At 46.3% G+C, this 19,187-nt stretch overlaps 1 protein-coding gene across 1 annotated transcript in view; it reads right to left on the bottom strand.

The window, feature by feature from the left end:
* The window catches only part of ELMOD3 (ELMO domain containing 3), a 40,702-nt gene extending 21,556 nt beyond the window's left edge, over nucleotides 1-19,146 (bottom strand). The window contains exons 1-8 of the mRNA XM_033175297.1: nucleotides 18,023-19,146; nucleotides 16,645-16,927; nucleotides 11,965-12,039; nucleotides 10,744-10,813; nucleotides 4,427-4,495; nucleotides 3,351-3,442; nucleotides 1,989-2,112; nucleotides 1,315-1,437 (exon numbers count right to left, since the gene is read on the bottom strand). Coding sequence (XP_033031188.1) covers nucleotides 1,315-1,437; nucleotides 1,989-2,112; nucleotides 3,351-3,442; nucleotides 4,427-4,495; nucleotides 10,744-10,813; nucleotides 11,965-12,039; nucleotides 16,645-16,692 — 601 coding nt within the window. The 5' untranslated portion in view covers nucleotides 16,693-16,927; nucleotides 18,023-19,146. The remainder of the gene's footprint in view (nucleotides 1-1,314; nucleotides 1,438-1,988; nucleotides 2,113-3,350; nucleotides 3,443-4,426; nucleotides 4,496-10,743; nucleotides 10,814-11,964; nucleotides 12,040-16,644; nucleotides 16,928-18,022) is intronic.
* Nucleotides 19,147-19,187: the final 41 nt, after the last annotated feature.

Below are 19,187 nucleotides of genomic sequence, written 5' to 3'. Positions count from 1 at the left end.
GGATTACAGGAGTGAGCCACTGTGCCCTGCCTTAAAGTTTCCTTTCAAAATTAAGATATTTCCCTATTCTATACAAATATAATTTGATATGGCTTTGTTTATTTTTATTTTTATTTTTTTTTGAGATGGAGTCTCACTCTGTCACCCAGGCTGAGTACAGTGGTGCAATCCCGGCTCACTGCAACCTCTTTTTCCTGGGTTCAAGCGATTCTCCTGCCTCAGCCTCCTGAGTAGCTGGGACTACAGGCACGTGCCACCACACCCGGCTAATTTTTGTATTTTTAGTAGAAATGGTGTTTTGTCATGTTGGCCAGGCTGGTCTTAAACTCCTGACCTCAGGTGATCCACCTGCCTTGGCCTCCCAAAGTGCTGGGATTACAGGCGTGAGCCACCATGCCCGGCCAATTTGATATGGTTTTGAAAAAAAAAAGTACAACCTAAAAACTGGTGAAATGATCTGTTTCACTCAGAAAGTAAAATAATATATGATAAAATTTTCATAAATAATTTTTAGAGAGGAAAAAACCCAAAAATGCCAGATTCTAAGTCACATCACTCCAGGGTTTTACATATCACTTAGAGTAAATGTTTACAACAGCCTAAAAGACCACCAAGTGACCTTTTCTTCTGTCACTTTCGTCTCCACCTCAGCCACACTCTCGCTATTTTTCTTTTCTAAGACAGTCTCCCTTTGTCACCTAGGCTGGAGTGCAGTGGTGCAATCTCCATTCACTGCAACCTCCGCCTCCCTGGTTCAAGTGATTTTCCTGCCTCAGCCTCCTGAGTAGCTGAGATTACAGGCACGTGCCACCATGACTGGCTAATTTTTATTTTTTATTTTTTTCCGGGACAGAGTCTTGCTCTGTCGCCCAGGCTGGAGTACCATGGTGCAATCTCAGCTCACTGCAACCTCCGCCTCCCAGGTTCAAGCAATTCTCCTGCCTCAGCCTCCTGAGTAGCTGTGATTACAGGTGCACACCACCATGCCTAGCTAAATTTTCTATTTTTAGTAGAGATGGGTTACACTATGTTGGCCAGGCTGGTCTCAAACTCTTGACCTCATGATTCACTTACCTCAGCCTCCCAAAGTGCTGAGATTACAGGAATGACCCACCACGCCAGACCTACTCTGGCTATTTTTCAAGCAGAGAAAGCAGGTGCCCTCTCAGGGCTTTTGCATTTGCTACACCCTCCTCCCAGAATACTCCCCTGAGATCTTCCCCCTCATAGTGCTGGATGAGAACGACCTGGCCTCTCACTCTAGTCCTGGAATCAGAGGCATGAAAAAGAAGATGAGCTACTCCTCCCTTTTACCCTGAAAGCCCAGGTCCTCCCAGTGGTCTCCATGAAGGGCACAGTCAAACTTGGAGCCGGTCAGCTTCTTATAGATGGTCTGGAGGACTCGGCCATGCACTGGGTCTTGGCTATCCAGGCCACCTGCCCCAAAACACACCCACACTGTCTGCCAGATTGCCCCTCATGGGAGAACTGGGTGCTGCTCAGAGAATGTGAGATCTGGACTGTGCTCAAGACTTCCAATTCTCTGGCCGGGCGCGGTGGCTCAAGCCTGTAATCCCAGCACTTTGGGAGGCCGAGACGGGCGGATCACGAGGTCAGGAGATCGAGACCATCCTGGCTAACACAGTGAAACCCCGTCTCTACTAAAAATACAAAAAACTAGCCGGGCGAGGTGGCGGCGCCTGTAGTCCCAGCTACTTGGGAGGCTGAGGCAGGAGAATGGCGTGAATCCGGGAGGCGGAGCTTGCAGTGAGCTGAGATCTGGCCACTGCACTCCAGCCTGGGTGACAGAGCGAGACTCCGTCTCAAAAAAAAAAAAAAAAAAGACTTCCAATTCTCAGCTCCCACTCTCACCCGCCAACCATCGTACATGCAATATTCCTGGCTTAGCCTCAGCAACAGTGTCAGCACACAGGGTCTTGCCTCACCACAGATGCAGCAACTGCCCTGTGGGCTCACATTGCACTCACATTGAGCAATGGTCAGGACCAAATCCCTTTCTTCCCGAAGGCCCTGGTGGAGCTTTGGAGGCCCGAAGAGGTAGTGTCGAAGGGCAGTGAGCCCAGTCCTTCGAATAGTTGGCTGGATTCTTTTCTGGGGAAGAAGTTGCAGGCAATGGGCAGAGTGCTGCTTCATCTCCCTTAACCAACTTCCCATCAGGCTCAGACCAGAGGCAGCGCTTGCAGAAAGTAATTCCCCCAGCTAGCTGGCTGGTCTCTGGGCCAGGGGAAGGAGGCAGAAGCTGCAAGGCACCTGTTGTCTCTAGAGCCAGGCTCTTCCAGCTCCCAGATTTTTTGCAAGGTGAAAGAGACATCCCCAAGGGTAGGTATTATCAGCCATTATTTGCATTTAGTCCTCTGGGCTTTTCCAGAACTAGCTATTCCACTAACTCCCACAGGGGTTACACATGCCCAGCTCCCCCAGGCAGTCAGACAAGTGCCAGGACAGGTTTCCCAGGAGGTGGGGATTCACTGGAGTTAGATGACTCTGAGGGGCAGCTGGAATCTTTTGGTCACAACCAGCACTTCCCAAATGAGGTCATGTTGGCTTCTCATGGCCCAGGGTCACTACTGCAAGCCTTAGAACATTCTGATTTTGGTAGCTTTTGGCTCTCTGCGTCCTAAAAACAACTTGGTTCCTATCTTTTTAGCCTCTCTCCCCTGAGCCAGGATTTAGGTAGAAGACCTGAAATCACATTTATCTAAATGTATTGTTACTCAATATGTCCCAGAAAGCTCCCTAGTGTTTTTTATTTTTCACAGAGACAGGGTCCTACTCTGTTGCCCAGGTGTGATCACAGCTTAATGTAGGTTTGAACTCCTGGGCTCAAGTGACCCCCTCACCTCAAACTCCTCCAAAAGTGCTGGTATTAAAGGTGTGAGCCACTATGCCCAGCACCTAACCCACCCCTAGCATTTATTCCCCCAAATATTTCTTCTTTTTCTAACTTATATCTTTCTTAAATTCCTAAATAGCTTCTGGTTCCTTGAGGGAATGGAAGGTTTTCCTCCACTGGCCATGAATTACTCAGCTCCCTCAACAGTTTGCCTTGCCTAGTACTTGATTCTACATGTCCCCATCCCTAAAAGGGAAGAGTAGAGAAACAGCTATACAGGCCTCTGAATGACAGGGCCACAGGAGCTGTAAGGGCACAGTCCCACAAAAGCTACCAAGGCCCCAAATGAAGCATGGGTCCTAAGCCACCCATGATCCTGGGCACCAAGATCTTAGGGGAGATTTGCTTGCCCAATGCCCTATCCTGGTGGGACAGAAGCTTGGCTCCTAGGGAAAAGGCACTTTGCTTGAGACTCCAAACCCTGCTACCATCATACCTTTAAGGAGGAAAGGTCCAAAGTCTGGAAGTGCTGCAGGGCCTCACTGAAGGAGATTAGCTGCCCAAGCTGCTCTGAGTTAGCCTGGCTCCCTGTGGCAAAAAGGAAGACATGCCAGGATTTATAGGAGTCATTCTGTCAGCAAACATTTACTGAGGTCCTCCTACTTGTCACCTCCAAGCCAAGCACTGACTTTCAGTTGAACATCAGACACCTACAGCTACAACCAATCTTCTTTCAAGAGGCTGGCATTATCTGCGAAGATGACTCTCTTTTTGGACTAGGCTATTCAGTCGTGCTAGGCCAACCTCTGCAGTGAGTATGGGGCAGATCTGCCCCACAAGGCGATCCCTAAACTCTCTCATCTGTGAGGGGGCAAGTCACTGCCTGGGGTGGGTACCCACATAAGAGCATGCAACCAGTTTGTTTAGGGGCCTTTCCTAATTTCCACTCTTCCCTTCTTACACACTATATAGGAACCCCCAACCACACACCTCTGTGATAGCCAATAGGGAATTCACGGATCAGTTAGCAATATAGGTGATGGCTGATACTATTCACTGGCCCAGGAGCTCCATAGAGGCTCAGGCTAGATATAGGTCCTAGTTCTATTGCTTCATCCAAACCTCTTAGAAAGAAACAGGAGACAACTTTGATTCAGCCTTCAGAGCCTTCCAGCAGATTGCTTCAGCTCCCATCCCCAGGGATTTCCTTGTGCAGTAAACAACCTGAGCAGCCTCACACAGGGGCCCTGTCTCCATCCTCCTGCCCAACCTCACCACGCTGTAGAAGCTGCCCTAACCAAGGTCAACCCTGTCTTCTCTCACGGCTGGGTGGAAGATGGACAGGGATGGCAGCCCTTTCTCCATGGCCTTCACTCTGGTTTCCTCCATAGGTAGGATGTCATCATATTCGGATTTGAAAAAGATATTGTAATCTATGTTATATAGTTAAAATGAGCACTCTTAGGAACTCTGTCTCCTAGTCCCAGACTCACAGAAACATCTGCCATATGTGTGAATGTTGCCTTTGCTGGCAGAGAGGCTATGGGGAGATAGCAACATTCCTACAGTTACCTGTCTCTGGCTGGATGGTGTCCACAGCTTCCCATTCTTCTTGGGCTCTGACCACCTCTGTACTCACAACTGCAATAGTGGGAGAAAAGGAGACCCTCTGAGATCTAGGTATGTCTGGGCCTCTACTGCAGACCCCAGCCTTGTCTGCCTGCCTTGGGCCTATTTTTTTTTTAAGAGATGGGGTCTCACTGTGTTGCCCAGGCTGGAGTACAGTGACTATTCACAGGCATGATCCCACTATTGATCAGCACAGGATTTTTGAACTGCTCCATTTCTGACCTGGGCCAGTTCACCCTTCCTTAGGCCACCTGGTGGTCCCCCACTCCTGGGTGGTCCCCATATTGATGCTGAACTTAGTGGGGCCACCTGATCAGCACAGCACACTACAGCCCAGAACTCCTGGACTCAAGCAATCCTCCTGCCTCAGCCTCCTGAGCACCTGGGACTACAGGCATGCACTACCACATCCGGCTGCCTTGGGTCTTAACACCCTCTGATCCTCTCCTCACAGGTTTGCTAGAGTGAGCTTTTGAAAAGTAAGATCAGGCCGGGCGCGGTGGCTCAAGCCTGTAATCCCAGCACTTTGGGAGGCCGAGACGGGTGGATCACGAGGTCAGGAGATCGAGACCATCCTGGCTAACACGGTGAAACCCCGTCTCTACTAAAAAATACAAAAAACTAGCCGGGTGAGGTGGCGGGCGCCTGTAGTCCCAGCTACTTGGGAGGCTGAGGCAGGAGAATGGCGTGAACCCGGGAGGCAGAGCTTGCAGTGAGCTGAGATCCGGCCACTGTACTCCAGCCTGGGCGACAGAGCGAGACTCCGTCTCAAAAAAAAAAAAAAAAAAAAAAAAAAAGAAAAGTAAGATCAGGCCAGCGTGGTGGCTCACACCTGTAATTCTAGCACTTTGGGAGGCCAAGGTGGGCGGATCACAAGGTCAGGAGATCAAGACCATCCTGGCTAACACAGTGAAACCCTGTCTCTACTAAACATACAAAAAATAAGCCGGGCATGGTGGCGGGCACCTGTAGTCCCAGCTACTCCAGAGGCTGAGGCAGGAGAATGCGTGAACCCGGGAGGCGGAGGTTGCAGTGCGCAGAGATCGTGGCACTGCACTCCAGCCTGGGCGACACAGCGAGACTCCGCCTCAAAAAAAAAAAAAAGTAAGATCAGGCCAGCGTGGTGGCTCACACCTGTAATTCTAGCACTTTGGGAGGCCAAGGTGGGCGGATCACAAGGTCAGGAGATCAAGACCATCCTGGCTAACACAGTGAAACCCTGTCTCTACTAAACATACAAAAAATAAGCCGGGCATGGTGGCGGGCACCTGTAGTCCCAGCTACTCCAGAGGCTGAGGCAGGAGAATGCGTGAACCCGGGAGGCGGAGGTTGCAGTGCGCAGAGATCGTGGCACTGCACTCCAGCCTGGGCGACACAGCGAGACTCCGCCTCAAAAAAAAAAGAAAAGTAAGATCAGACATCACTGCTGAAAACCCTTCAGGGATTCTCCATAGTCCTTCAGATAAAACCCATACTCTACAGCACAGTATCCACATAACTTCACGATCTACAGATGGTTCCTAACTCGTGACAGTTCCACTTACAATTGTTTGACTTTTAGATGGATTTATCAGGATATTAAATGCATTTTTCTTTTCTTTTCTTTTGTTTTTAATTTTTTTTTTTTTTTAATGCTAGTCAGGTGAAGCAGTGGGAGTGGAGAAGGAACAGAAACATCTGTAACTGGTTGTGATCAATTCGTTGTAAACATCATTCTACTCGGACCAGCCTTAAATGCACTTTCGACTTATATTTTTTGCTTCCAAATGGGTTTATTGGGATGGAAGTTCACCTTAACTCGAGGAACATTTGTAGATTCTTCTTACCTCTCTAGCTTTGCCCCAGGGTCATCCAGAACTACCTGAAGTTCCTCCATGTGCTCTGCCCTCTCCCACCCTTGGTGCCTTTTCACAGACTGCTCTCCCTCTACTGGAATCAAGACTCCAGGCACTGCCACCATCAGTTCCAACCCCTGCTGGTGCAGCTCCTTCTCATTCTTCAGTTAGCTCTGACACCATCCTCTCCTGGATGCCTTCTTTGACCTCATGGGTCCGGATGAGGGGTCACTGCTCTGTGAGACCCTGACAACCCGTGCTTATCATAGTCTAGTCATTGTTTCTCCTGCTCCATGGTGAGCTACATGGGGCCAGGTTTTCCAGAGCCTAGCACAGAGCTTGACACATAATAGGTGCTCAACAAATGTTTGATGAATGAATGAATGAAAGCAAAATACAAGGGGGAGAAAAAAAGCAGAAGGATGGGCTTTCTAGAGCCACCACCCAGCCCTTTTCTCCAAACCAGAGCTGTCACTCTCTGGCTCAAACTGCTAGTGGCATCTTCTGTCACTGACTTTTCCAGTTTGCTACCGAGGACATCAACAATGTGAAGGATAGAGAGGCTCCAGTTTAATACCAAAAATATGACCTCTCCAGCCTCAGTGGTAAAGTAGGTTAGGACAGCTCCTCTCTGCCTCACAATCTTGGCTGAGGACATCACATGGCAATAAATTGTAGGGAGAATATACCTGCAGATTAAATGAAATGCTACCAGACACTAATAGAATATAAGAAAGAGAAAGCGGCTGGGAAGCAGTAGAGGATAGTTACTGAAAGTACACTTGAGAGCCAAACTACATGTGAATGCTTCATCTCTGCCTCTTACTAGCTGTATGTCTTCAAGCAAGTTACTTATCATCTGTAACCCCTCATGGGGCTGTTGTGAGGATGGGGTAATTCTTCTACTTTCTAGGACAGTATGTGGCCCAAAGGTAAGCCACTATCATCAACACAGGTGTGGGCTCAGGTCCAGCACGGCAATGGCCAGAGGCAGCGGGTGAGATGGGTCCAAGGTCCTAAATGTCTGGACCTCTAGGAAATTCCATCTCACCCGCTCCACTCCGGAGTAGCAGACACTGAGCCTTGGAGTTTCTAAGACAGCTTGAAGAGAATATTTGACCTTGGATGATCAAGAAAATAAAACTCGCTTTCAGCATAAAAGCTAAAAAGGAGGGACAAAGTGGCTGAACACAAAGGGAAGAGAAGGCTGGATGCAGTGGCTCATGCCTGTAATCCTAGCACTATGGGACGCTGAGGTGGGTGGATCACCTGAGATCAGGAGTTCGAGACCAGCCTGGCCAATATGGTGAAACCCTGTCTCTACTAAAAATACAAAAAAAAAAAAAAAAATTAGCTGGGTACGGTGGTGGGTGTCTGTAATCTCAGCTAGTTGGGAGGCTGAGGTAGGAGAATCACTTGAACCTGGGAGGCGGAGGTTGCAGTGAACCAAGATTGCGCCATTGCACTCCAACCTGGGCGGCAAGAGTGAGACTCTGTTTCAAAAAAAAAAGAGGGGGTTAGGGCATGAGTAGAACAGCAGGACGCAATGCTAATTGTGAAGTTGAACAGGATCCTTCACCCTTTTACCTTCATGTAGCTTTATTGATTTATTATTCTTCACCTGTCAGAGCCTCATGTACTAGCTACTTAACCAATCCCTCCCCAACCCCATACACCCTTGCCAACACACAGCTTGATCAAAGTCTGTGAGCCAGGAGCAGGAACCACAGTGGCAAGGGGGTGGGAATATGCTGTCAAAACAGGTTAGTCAACAAAAGTTCAAGGTTTCCACCAGCAATAGCAAGCTGGTGCTTAAAAACACAAATGCCCAAACCACGTAAGAGCTTCTTCTCCTTTTCTCTTGGAACGAGGCAGACGCTTCCTACATGTGACATAAATACTGTCTTCCCCCACCAACAGAAGAACACGGGGGCAAAGGACAAATATTCAGGATAATTAACACAGCTCACATTAATTCGGTTATCTTTTTTCCTTTTTATAATTGTCTCCTTTATTTCAGCTCTATTCCACTTACTCATATAGTCAACAGCACTGCCAATTGAGTCAGCTTATTAATTCTTTTTTTACATTTTTATTTATTATTATATTATTATTATTTTTTTAGAAGGAGTCTCGCTCTGTTGCCCAGGCTGGAGTGCAGTGGTGCGATCTCGGTTCACCGCAACCTCCGCCTCCTGGGTTCAAGCGATCCTCCTGGCTAATTTTTATATTTTTAGTAGAGAACTCCTGACCTCGTGATCCGCCCACCTCAGCCACCCAAAGTGCTGGGATTACAGGTGTGGGTCACTGTGCCCAGCCTACATTTATTTTTTGCTTTTTTTTTTTAGTTAGCCAGAGACATAGGCATATGCCACCATGCCTGTAATCCCAGCATTTTGAGAGGACAAAGTGGGAGGATCATTTGAGCCAGGAGTTTGAGACCAGACTGGGCAACATAATGAGACCATCTCTACATAAAAATTTTTAAAAATTAGCTAGGCATGGTAATGCACACCTGTAGTCCCTGCTGGAGCCAGCAGTTCAAGGCTGGAGTGAGCTATAATCACATAACTACACTTCAGCCTGGACAACAGAGCGAGACCCTGTCCCTGGGAGGGGGTAAATATATATATATATGCATTTAAACTAAAAATTATTAATATATTAATGCTGGGTTTGTCACCATAAAGATAAAATTCCCTTAAAAGAAACTTCACAGATGTCCAAATGATGTTCCTATATTATAATTTTTTTTAGCTATGCACAGAAGCTCACATTTACATTCTCAGATACTCAGGAGGCTAAGGTGAGGATCAGCCTGAGCAACACAGCAAGAACCTGTCTCTTTTCCTTTTTTTTTTTTGAGATGGAGTCTTGCTTTGCTGCCTGGCTGGAGTATGGTGGCACGATCTCAGCTCACTGCAACCTCTGCCTCCCAGGTTCAAGTGATTCTCCTGCCTCAGCCTGCTGAGTAGCTGGGATTACGGGCATATGCCACCACGCCCAGCTAATTTTTGTATTTTTAGTAGAGACGGGGTTTAACCATGTTGGTCAGGCTGGTCTTGAACTCCTGACCTCGTGATTTGCCTGCCTCGGCCTCCCAAAGTACTAGGGTTACAGGTGTGAGCCACTGCGCCCGGCGAACCTGTCTCTTAAAAAAAAAAAAAAAAATTAGCTAGGCCTGGTGATACACAGTTACTCAGGAGGTTGAGGTGGGAAGACTGCTTGAACCCACAGGTTCTATGATTGCACTACTGCACTCCAGCCTGGGAGACAGAGCAAGGCCCTGTCTCTAAAAAAAAAAAATTAGTATTTTTTTAAAAGTTCATATTTCTAGTGGCCAGGTATGGGTGCAGTGGTACAACCTTGGTTCACTGCAACCTCCATCTTCTGGGTTCATGCAATTCTTGTGCCTTAGCCTCCAGAGTAGCTGGAATTACAGGTGCATACCACTACACCTGGCTAATTGTTAAAATATTTTTAGTAGAGATGGTGATGTGGTTTGGCTCTGTGTCCCCACCCAAATCTCACCTTGTAAGTCCCATAATTCCCATGTGTTGTGGGAGGGACCTAGTGGGACATAATTGAATCATGGGGGTCAGTCTTTGCTGTGCTGTTCTCATGACAATGAGTAAGTCTCACAAGATCTGATGGTTTTAAAAACAGGAGTTTCCCTGCACAAGCTCTCTCTTTGCCTGCCACCATCCATTAAGATGTGACTTGCTCCTCCTTGCCTTCCACCATGTTTGTGAGACCTCCCCAGGTATGTGGAACTGTAAGTCCATTAAACCTCTTTTTCCTCCCAGTCTCGGGTATGTCTTTACCAATAGCATGAAAACAGACTAATACAATGGGGTTTCACCATGTTGGCCAGGTTGGACTATACCTTTCTCCGTAATCACTTGGCAAGTGAAGTGAACTTTAAATATAGTATGGGGAAGTGCCTTGCAAAGCAGATAAAGTAGAACAATTTTTCAAAGGATTTTCCCATATGGTGTCTCATTTTCATAACATCCCTTTGAGGATAAGGGAGGTACTAATATGAGAGATCTGATGGCTTGCCCAGAGGCACAGAGTAAACCACTAGCAGTGGAAGATCAGAACTCAAGTCTTTTGATTCCTAATTCATTGTTGATTCTATTTCTCCCCAACAAATGATAAATCTACAAAATTCTGAAAGACAAGGAGTGACAGAAATTCAAATGATGAACAGCAGATCCATGGGAAGGTCTGACTTGGGAAGATCAGAACTCAAGTCTTTTGATTCCTAATTCATTGTTGATTCTATTTTTCCCCAACGAATGATAAATCTACAAAATTCTGAAAGACAAGGAGTGACAGAAATTCAAATGATGAACAGCAGATCCATGGGAAGATCTGACTTGGGTCACACCCAGACTCCAAGGGCCCTGAAGGGAACCTTACCACGTGGCTCCCATTCATTAGCTTCTGTGGTCAGAGCCTGGAGAATGCCGTGGTTCTTCAACTCTGAGATCTGTAGAGGCAGCTGATCTTTAGTGTGAGGATGGAATCCACATACCCCCATATACACAAACACTTCCCATCCACTGTACTGAATGTCCTCGACACTGGAGGCCAAAAGGATCTAGGGTGCCCTGATGGGGTGACTGAAGTCAATTTTATTTTTTTTACTTTTTATTCATTTACTTTCTGAGATGGAGTCTCACTCTGTTGTCCAGGCTGGAGTACAGTGGCCTGATCTTGGCTTACTGCAACCTCCACCTCCTGGGCTCAAATGCTCCTCCCATCTCAGCCTCCCGAGTAGCTGAGAATACAGGTGTGGATCATCACACCCAGCTAGTTTTTGTATTTTCAGTAGAGATGGGGTTTCACTGTGTTGGCCAGGCTGGTCTGGAACTCCTGACCTCAAGTGATCTGCCTGCCTCAGCCTCCCAAAGTGCTGGGATTACAGGCATGAGCCACTGTGCCTGGCCTTGAAGTCAATTTTTTTTTTTTTTTTTTTGGAGACGGAGTCTTGCTCTGTCGCCCGGGCTGGAGTGAAGTGGCCTGATCTCAGCTCACTGCAAGCTCCGCCTCCCGGGTTTACGCCATTCTCCTGCCTCAGCCTCCCTAGTAGCTGGGACTACAGGCGCCCGCCACCTTGCCCGGCTAGTTTTTCATATTATTTTAGTAGAGATGGGGTTTCACCGTGTTCGCCAGGATGGTCTCAATCTCCTGACCTTGTGATCCGCCTGTCTCGGCCTCCCAAAGTGCTGGGATTACAGGCTTGAGCCACCGCGCCCGGCCTGAAGTCAATTTTAAATTGAGGTACCTGTAAAACTTCAACTATGATGTGGAAGTTGGGTGATGTTGGGGACAAGTGTATGTCCACCTTGAATGTAAATAAACAAAAATTCATACACTCATTTCAGACTGTGGTATGCCTTTGGTATTTTCTCTGCATTTTATAGCCTGCTTCATTATAGCAATTATCTTATTAAATAGAAGTTGTTTTGTATGTTTGTATTCAATACACCCTCCCCTCACTCCCCTCAAGTGTGAGCTCCAGAAAGCGAAGGTCTACGCCACCCTTGTGTCCCCAGTGTCTAGCATAGTTCTGACACCACACAGTAACACACAACAAAAGCCCTGGCAGAAGGTACCAAAAGTGTGGGGGATACATACAGGGATTCCTCTGAAAGCCAGAACACTCTTGTCGTTGTCATATGATGGAGAATATCCAGAAGACATTCTTTCACCCTGTAAAACAGACAAGGGTCAATCTCCCAGGCACATATTAATCCCCCAAAGATAACAGTTTAAATGTCATACCTTTTTTTTCTTTAACTTTTAAGTTCAGGGGTACATGTGCAAGTTTGTTACATAGGTAAACTTGTGTCACAGGGGTTTGTTGTACAGGTTATTTCATCAGCCAGGTATTTGCCCTAGTACCCATTAGTTATTTTTCCTGATCCTCTCCCTCCTCACTTTCCAATAGGCCCCAGTGTGCGTTGTTCCCTTCTATGTGTCCATGTGTTCTCATCATTTAGCTCCCACTTATAAGTGAGGATATGTGGTATATAGGTTTCTGTTCTGTGTTAGTTTGCTAAAGATAATGGCCTCCAGCTCCATCTGTGTCCCTGCAAAGGTAAATGTCGCACCTTTTCCTAGCACCACAAAAAAAGGTTGAACTCCAGAGATATCAACCATAATGAATACTGTAAAGGAAAACTTCTATTTAATCTGGTCCTAAGAAAAACTGCAAAAAGCTTAGTTAATGTTGTCTCAAAAGTTTTATACCGATTTCTTGGCTCTTTAAAGTCTGAGGGTTCCGAGTGAGTGAAGTTTAGTGAAGCAGTTTGCTATGGCCTTTCTGCTCAGCCAAACCTATCCCCTGCTACAGATTAAAAACAAAAAACTGACCAAAATACTCAGCCAATCGTTTGTAACTCATGTCACAGATACAGAGCTAATTTTTCAATGTGTTCTTTTAAAATCCTAAAAATTACCAGGTGTGGTGGCTCACAGCTATAATCCCAGCACTTTGGGAAGCTGAGGCAGGAGGATTGTTGAGCCCAGGAGTTCAAGAGCAGCCTGGGCAACATGGGGAGACCCTGTCTCTGCTGTTTAAAAAAAAAAAAAAACCATCATTTCTACATTTCGTTACTAGAGAAATTTCTCTGAACATATAGAGCACCGCGAAGTATCATGTATCTAAAAAAACCATATGGCATCGTTGAAAAGAAGCCCAGAATATTCCCAAGTGATACAATTCTGCAGACTGGAGAAGTAATTCTACCAATGAAAGAATTTCCTGATCAACATCATTAAAGATTATGTAAAAATTTAAAAGACTTATGAGCCTAAGTTTCTTCCTACATTACCATATTTACTGAATTTTCTGGAAAAGTAACTTTAATAAAGTTTAATCTCAGATAAAAAAAAAATCATTAAGGCAAAAAAGAAAAACCAGCCGGGCATGGTGGCCCACGCCTGTAATCCCAGTACTTTGGGAGACCAAGGCAGGAGGATCTCTTGAGGTCAGGAGTTCAAGACCAGCCTGGCCAACATGGTGAAACCCAATGTCTACTAAAAAGTACAAAAATTAGCTGGGTGTAGTGGCACATGCCTGTAATCCCAGCTACTCAGGTGGCTGAGGCACGAGAATTGCTTCAACCTGGGAGGTGGAAGTTGCAGTAGACTGAAATTACACCACTGCACTCCAGCCTGGGCAACAGAGTGAGACTCTGTCTCAAAAAAAAAAAAAAAAAAGAAAGAAAGAAAGAAAAACCAACCCAGTGGAAACATTAGAAAAAGGATATAGACAGTTTATGCAAAAGGTAACCCAAATGATGGTTTTTCTTCTTTTTTTGTGAGATGGGAGTTTTGCTCTTGTTGCCCAGGCTGGAGTGCAATGTCACAATCTCAGCTCACCGCAACCTATGCCTCCTGGGTTCAAGCAATTCTCCTGCCTCAGCCTCCTGAGTAGCTGGGATTACAGGCATGCACCACCACGCCTGGCTAATTTTTAGTAGAGTATTTTTAGTAGAGATGGGATTTCTCCATGTTGTTGTTGTTGTTTTTTTTTTGAGATAGAGCCTCGCTCTGTTGCTCCACCTGGGACTGCACGATCATGGCTCACTCACTTCTTGGCTCCAGGGATTCTCCCACCTCAGCCTTTCAAGTAGCGGGGACCACAGGTGCACACTACCATGCCCATGTAGTCATGGGGTCTACATATGGTTGCTCAGGCTGTTCTCAAATTCTGGGCTCAAGCCACCTTGGCATCCCAAAGTGCTGGGATTACAGACACGAGCCATCCTGCACAATCACAAATTGGTTTTAAACATATGAGCAAATGCTCAACCTCATTCATTAAAACAAACAGACAAACAAACAAAAAAACACATCGCCGGGCGTGGTGGCTCACGCCTGTACAATCCCAGCACTTTGGGAGGTTGAGGTGGGTGGATCACCTCAGGTCTGGAGTTCAAGATCAGCCTGGCCAATGTGGTGAAACCCCGTCTCTACTAAAAATACAAAAAAGTAGCTGGGCGTGGTGGCATGCACCTGTAATCCCAGCTACTCGAAAAACTGAGGCAGGAGAATCACTTGAACCCAGGAGGCAGAGGGTGCAGTGAGCCGAGATGGTGTCATTGCACTCCAGCCCGGGCAACAGAAAAAGACTCCATCTCAAAAAAAAAAAAGTCATGTAAAACTACTGTTTTATTAGTCAGATTATCAAAGATCGAAAAGTCTGATAACATGTACATTGGCTAGAGTGCACAAAACACTGGAGATTAAACTATTACCACCTCTACAGCTTGACAGTACCTAACAAAATCATACATGTTTTGTATATGTGGGGCCTGATACTGCATTCTAGTAATTTATCTAACAGATATAGTCATCCATGTGCAAAATGACATGTTTACATTTATGGTGTGATTCTTTGTCACATTGTTTATAATAGCAAAAGGCTGGAAAAACCTAAATGTTCACTAATGGGCTGATTACATAAATAAAAGCACATTCACTCAGTAAGATACTATATAGCCATAAAGACAAATGAGAAAGTGCTTTACAAGCAATATGGGACAATCTTCATGATGTATTAAGTGAAAAAGCAAAGGACAAGTCTATACACTATTTTACCATTTTATTTTTTTAAAGTACATAAGCACATTTGCTTGTCTCTGCAGAGACCATTTTCAGAGTTATACCCAAGGAAGCAGTAGCTTTGTCTCCAGCAGAAAAACTGAGTGGCTGGGGGACAAGGGTGGAAGGTAGTTTCTTCAGAATATGTATATCCTTCTGTACTTTTTGGATTTTGAACCATGTGAATGTATTATGCCAAAGCCCTGGAATCCCAGCTCATCCTGTTACTCTAATCCTTCTGCTTTTTTTTTTTTTTTTTTTCCATTTCCAACTAATGCTCATTAAGCATACCTTTCATTTCTTCATGTTCCAGAGCAAGGATGGAGGCCAAAACACCCCACAGCCGACCAGACTCCCTGGTAATGGAGCTCATGATGGCTAAACATTATGATTTCCCACTGTAATACAATCAACACACCTGCCGCAGATCCTCTCCTCACTTCCATGCCTTCATTCATGTAGTTTTCCTTCAGAATACACCTTCATCCTCTTCTCTGATCAAGGTCAATTCCACCTTCTCAAGGCAACCTACCTTACTAGCTGGGGCTACAATGCTGTCTCGTGCCCGTAAGTCCAGTAACCCTTGTATACAGCAAAAGTTCCTCTGCAAAAGGCCTGTATAAGGACCTTCTCTTTTATTTCTTTTTTGTTTTTTTTTTTTTTTTTGGAAACAGAGTCTCACTTTGTCACCCAGGCTGGAGTGCAATGGTGTGATCCCAGCTCATGGCAACCTCCACCTCCTGGGTTCAAGGAATTCTCTTGCCTCAGCTTCCTGGGTAGCTGGGATTACAGGCATGCACCACCATGCCCAGCTAATTTTGTATTTTTAGTAAAGACAGGGTTTCATCAAGTTAGCCAGGCTGCTCTCCAACTCCCGGCCTAGGGGATCCACCCAACTCAGCCTCCCAAAGTGCTGGGATTACAGGTGTGAGCCACTGTGCCCAGGCTCTTATATTTCTTTTATATGTTTCACACCCATTGGCACAGTACTAAGCAGAAAATATTCGTCTCAAATTTTTGTTGAAATTTTATCTCTAAAATATTTGGTGATTCATTGTGCTGAACAACTTCCTGCAGGGGTCTGTGTACCTGGTATTCATTTCACCCTTCCTTTCCTTCTCCAATTCAGTCCCCTACGGTGTCCAAAGACTTCCCTCTTTGGAACAGTTCGCATCTTACTACAGTGAAGAAAATCTTTCTGGAGACCCAAAGTAAAGGCTTTGTTCCAGTCTGGCCACTGAATCCCACAGCCACCATTTAAGACCATTTTTGGGTAGGCAAGGTAGCATGAAAGGTAAGGCATGTAGGGTTAGGTGCCCAGCTTACACAAAGACATATCACACTGAACTGAGTCCTGAGGATGATCAGGCCAAAGCAAGCATTTCACAGGGAAGAGGCTAGTAAGGTAAATGATCCAAATCAATGAAATACAAATCAATTTCATTGAGGGTGATTTCTCAATGAAATTCTCCCCACTACCCAAGTAAAAAGAAAACAAAAATCTCATAACTTAGTCAGAAAACAAGCTATCAGGAAAAAGCAATTGACCCTGAGGTGAACAGAAGCTCCTTCTCATAGAACAAAGAGAACTATCATGAAGGTTTCTAAATTTTTCTAAAGCTTCATATTCTCTTAATATATTCTTACTATACTTAATGATATACCTCAAACCAACACCATCTTTCCCAAATAAGAGTGCATGCTTACCTGTCCATCTCTGAATTCTTCTTTACTATGGAAAGATTTTTCATTCATGACTCAAAATCACTTGTTCATGTGAGCTTTGTCTTTGGGCCCAGAAAGGGTTTTAATAAGGTCTGAGATCAGAAGCTATGTGGAGAGCCAGAGATCCAGTTGCTCTACCTTTGCCTTCCTTCTTGGCAGTCACTCAGACCAAGAGTAAGAAAACGGTCCCTTTGTGCCATCTGAGGGTGTAGGAGGTTTCTGTGAGTACTGAGAGAAGTCCCCTGAGGTCTTTGAAGCCTCAGCTCTGCCCAAAAGAAAAAAAGGAAATTGAAAAAGAAAACTAGTTTCATCATTCAGTTATGCCACTGTTGACAATTTTTTTTTTTTTTTTTTGAGATAGAGTCTTGCCCTGTTGCCCAGGCTGGAGTGCAGTGGTGCGATCTTGGCTTACTGCAACCTCCGCCTCCCAGGTTCAAGCAATTCTCCTGCCCCAGTCTCCCGAGTAGCTGGAATTACAGGCATGCACCACCACACCCGGCTAGTTTTTGTATTTTCAGTAGAGACAGGGTTTCACTATGTTGGTTAGGCTCGTCTCGAACTCCTGACCTCGTGATTGGCCCGCCTCGGCCTCCCAAAGTGCTGGGAATACAGGCTTGAGCCAATGCGCCCGGCCTGTTGACAAAATTTAAGCAGCTGTGAATTTATTCTGAATGAATGAGTTGCCTCAGCCAAATGCTTCCCTCTTACTACCCATGCCACAGGATGGCAAAAAGGGGACCATGCAGGGGTCTGTGGGCTGGATTCTGTGCCCAGAAGGCAGCAGCACCACTAGAAGGGATGGGGTCTGTTTCCGACAATGGAGTTACTGGGACCTGGGCCAGCTTATCAAAGGGGTTAGGCTAAAGGTGGCACCTTGGTGGGTCGTCTTAGTTGAAGTGCTCAGGCTTTGTTTAGGCCTCACACACAGGTTGGGTCTGGGGCTTATAATACTAGACCTGGTTCCAACGATGGTAGAAATTCAAAATGCAACACAATGTTCTAACCTTTCTCAGTTATCACCAATACTGTACATGTGGCAGTACAAACTGGCTAGCCAGTTTAGGCAACTCTAAGTCTTTCATCTGACATTGCTTCCCTGAGGAAAAGGGCTGGACAAGGCTCATACCTCATCACGGGGGAATTGGACATCTGGGATGTCTGTCACATCAAAAATTGCATGCTAAGTGGGCAGATGGTCCACATACAACTGACAATCATAGTTCACAGGCTTGGGTGACTAAGGAAGGAGGGTAGCCTCTATGAGGTCAGCCCTCCACTGTGGTAATAATGATCAGGATTCCATAAGAACTGGCTGCTGGTGTCAGGATGCTTTGATTATTAACACTGAGAGGAAGAATACCTCCTGGCTCTTGGGCTGGACATGTGGCTCATTGTAATCCTGGGGGCAGGACAGTGCCCCCTTAGTCTTGGCACCTCAGGAACTAAACTGTTCTCACTGTGGCCTCTGGGGCCTCAACATCTGCCTCCCCTTTCCTTTTCCTCCACCATGGCCTCCATGACAGCCTATGCCAAAACACACATTGGCCAGCCTTGGCAAGATGACAGGCGGGTATGGTAATAGCAGTCTCAGGAGGGCTCTTCTGTTGCTGTGTAGAAAATGAACCAAGTAGCGTAGAATCGTGACCAGCTTTCCACACCTGGCTGGAGTACTGCTGGGGCCTTCGGTAGGGACAGTTACTATCTGTATCAGAGAAGAAAAGAGCAACAACTGTCAAAAAAGGAAGTACTCAAAGGCAAGTTCCTGATAGTTGGACCTAAGTTAACGGCCTTCCTATAAAAATGGATCCTTCTCAAATCAAGTATTCATTGTGCATCCACTTTAGGCAAGGAGCGGGTATGATTCTTCAACTGCTTGCTGGAGGTTAGACTCTCCGCATAGGAATTTAAATTAGACCGGCCCTTCGCTGATCCTTTCACCGTGCTCGTCCGTAGGCGGCTCCCCGTTCCCCAGGTTCCCCACGGATGGGGTGTCATTAGGGACCCGCCATAAAGGACTCCGTCCCAGGCAGGCTCCCAGGACAAAACTATGGGCCATGTTGAGGGGCACAGAGCCACACGCTCACCGGCTGCGATGCGCAGAACAGAGATTTCAATTCAAGACACCCAGTCAGACAGGGGTTGTGTACGGACTTTGGACAGAACTTTCGCATTGCCTGGAGGCGTAAGAGGAGGAAAGCAATTTAACACCTCAGGGCAGCGAGTCCAGGGCAGAGCCAGAACCAGAACTCAAGACTCCTGTCTCCCAGTCGGAATTCTCTCTGTCTTACAACTCTGGGCCTTGTCTCGCCCTGCAGTGATCATTTCCACCGGATCACATTCTCCCTCCCTCCTCAGGCCGGCTGCTAGCTCCACAAAGGCACCAACCAGCTTATCAAAGGGGTTAGGGAGCTTATCAAAGGGGTTAACTCCTTGGCAGGTGTTATGGCGTTCTCACACTTAACACAGCTTTCCAAACTTGGGGATCCCGCCGCCTCGGCTAGGCCTCATCTGCTCTTGCGCACAGG

This window comes from Trachypithecus francoisi, unplaced genomic scaffold (assembly GCF_009764315.1).
Source record: "Trachypithecus francoisi isolate TF-2019V2 unplaced genomic scaffold, Tfra_2.0 Lachesis_group17, whole genome shotgun sequence".
Classification (NCBI taxonomy): domain Eukaryota; kingdom Metazoa; phylum Chordata; class Mammalia; order Primates; family Cercopithecidae; genus Trachypithecus; species Trachypithecus francoisi.
Note: the sequence above shows the minus strand (reverse complement) of the source record. Positions and strands in the feature narration are given on the sequence as shown.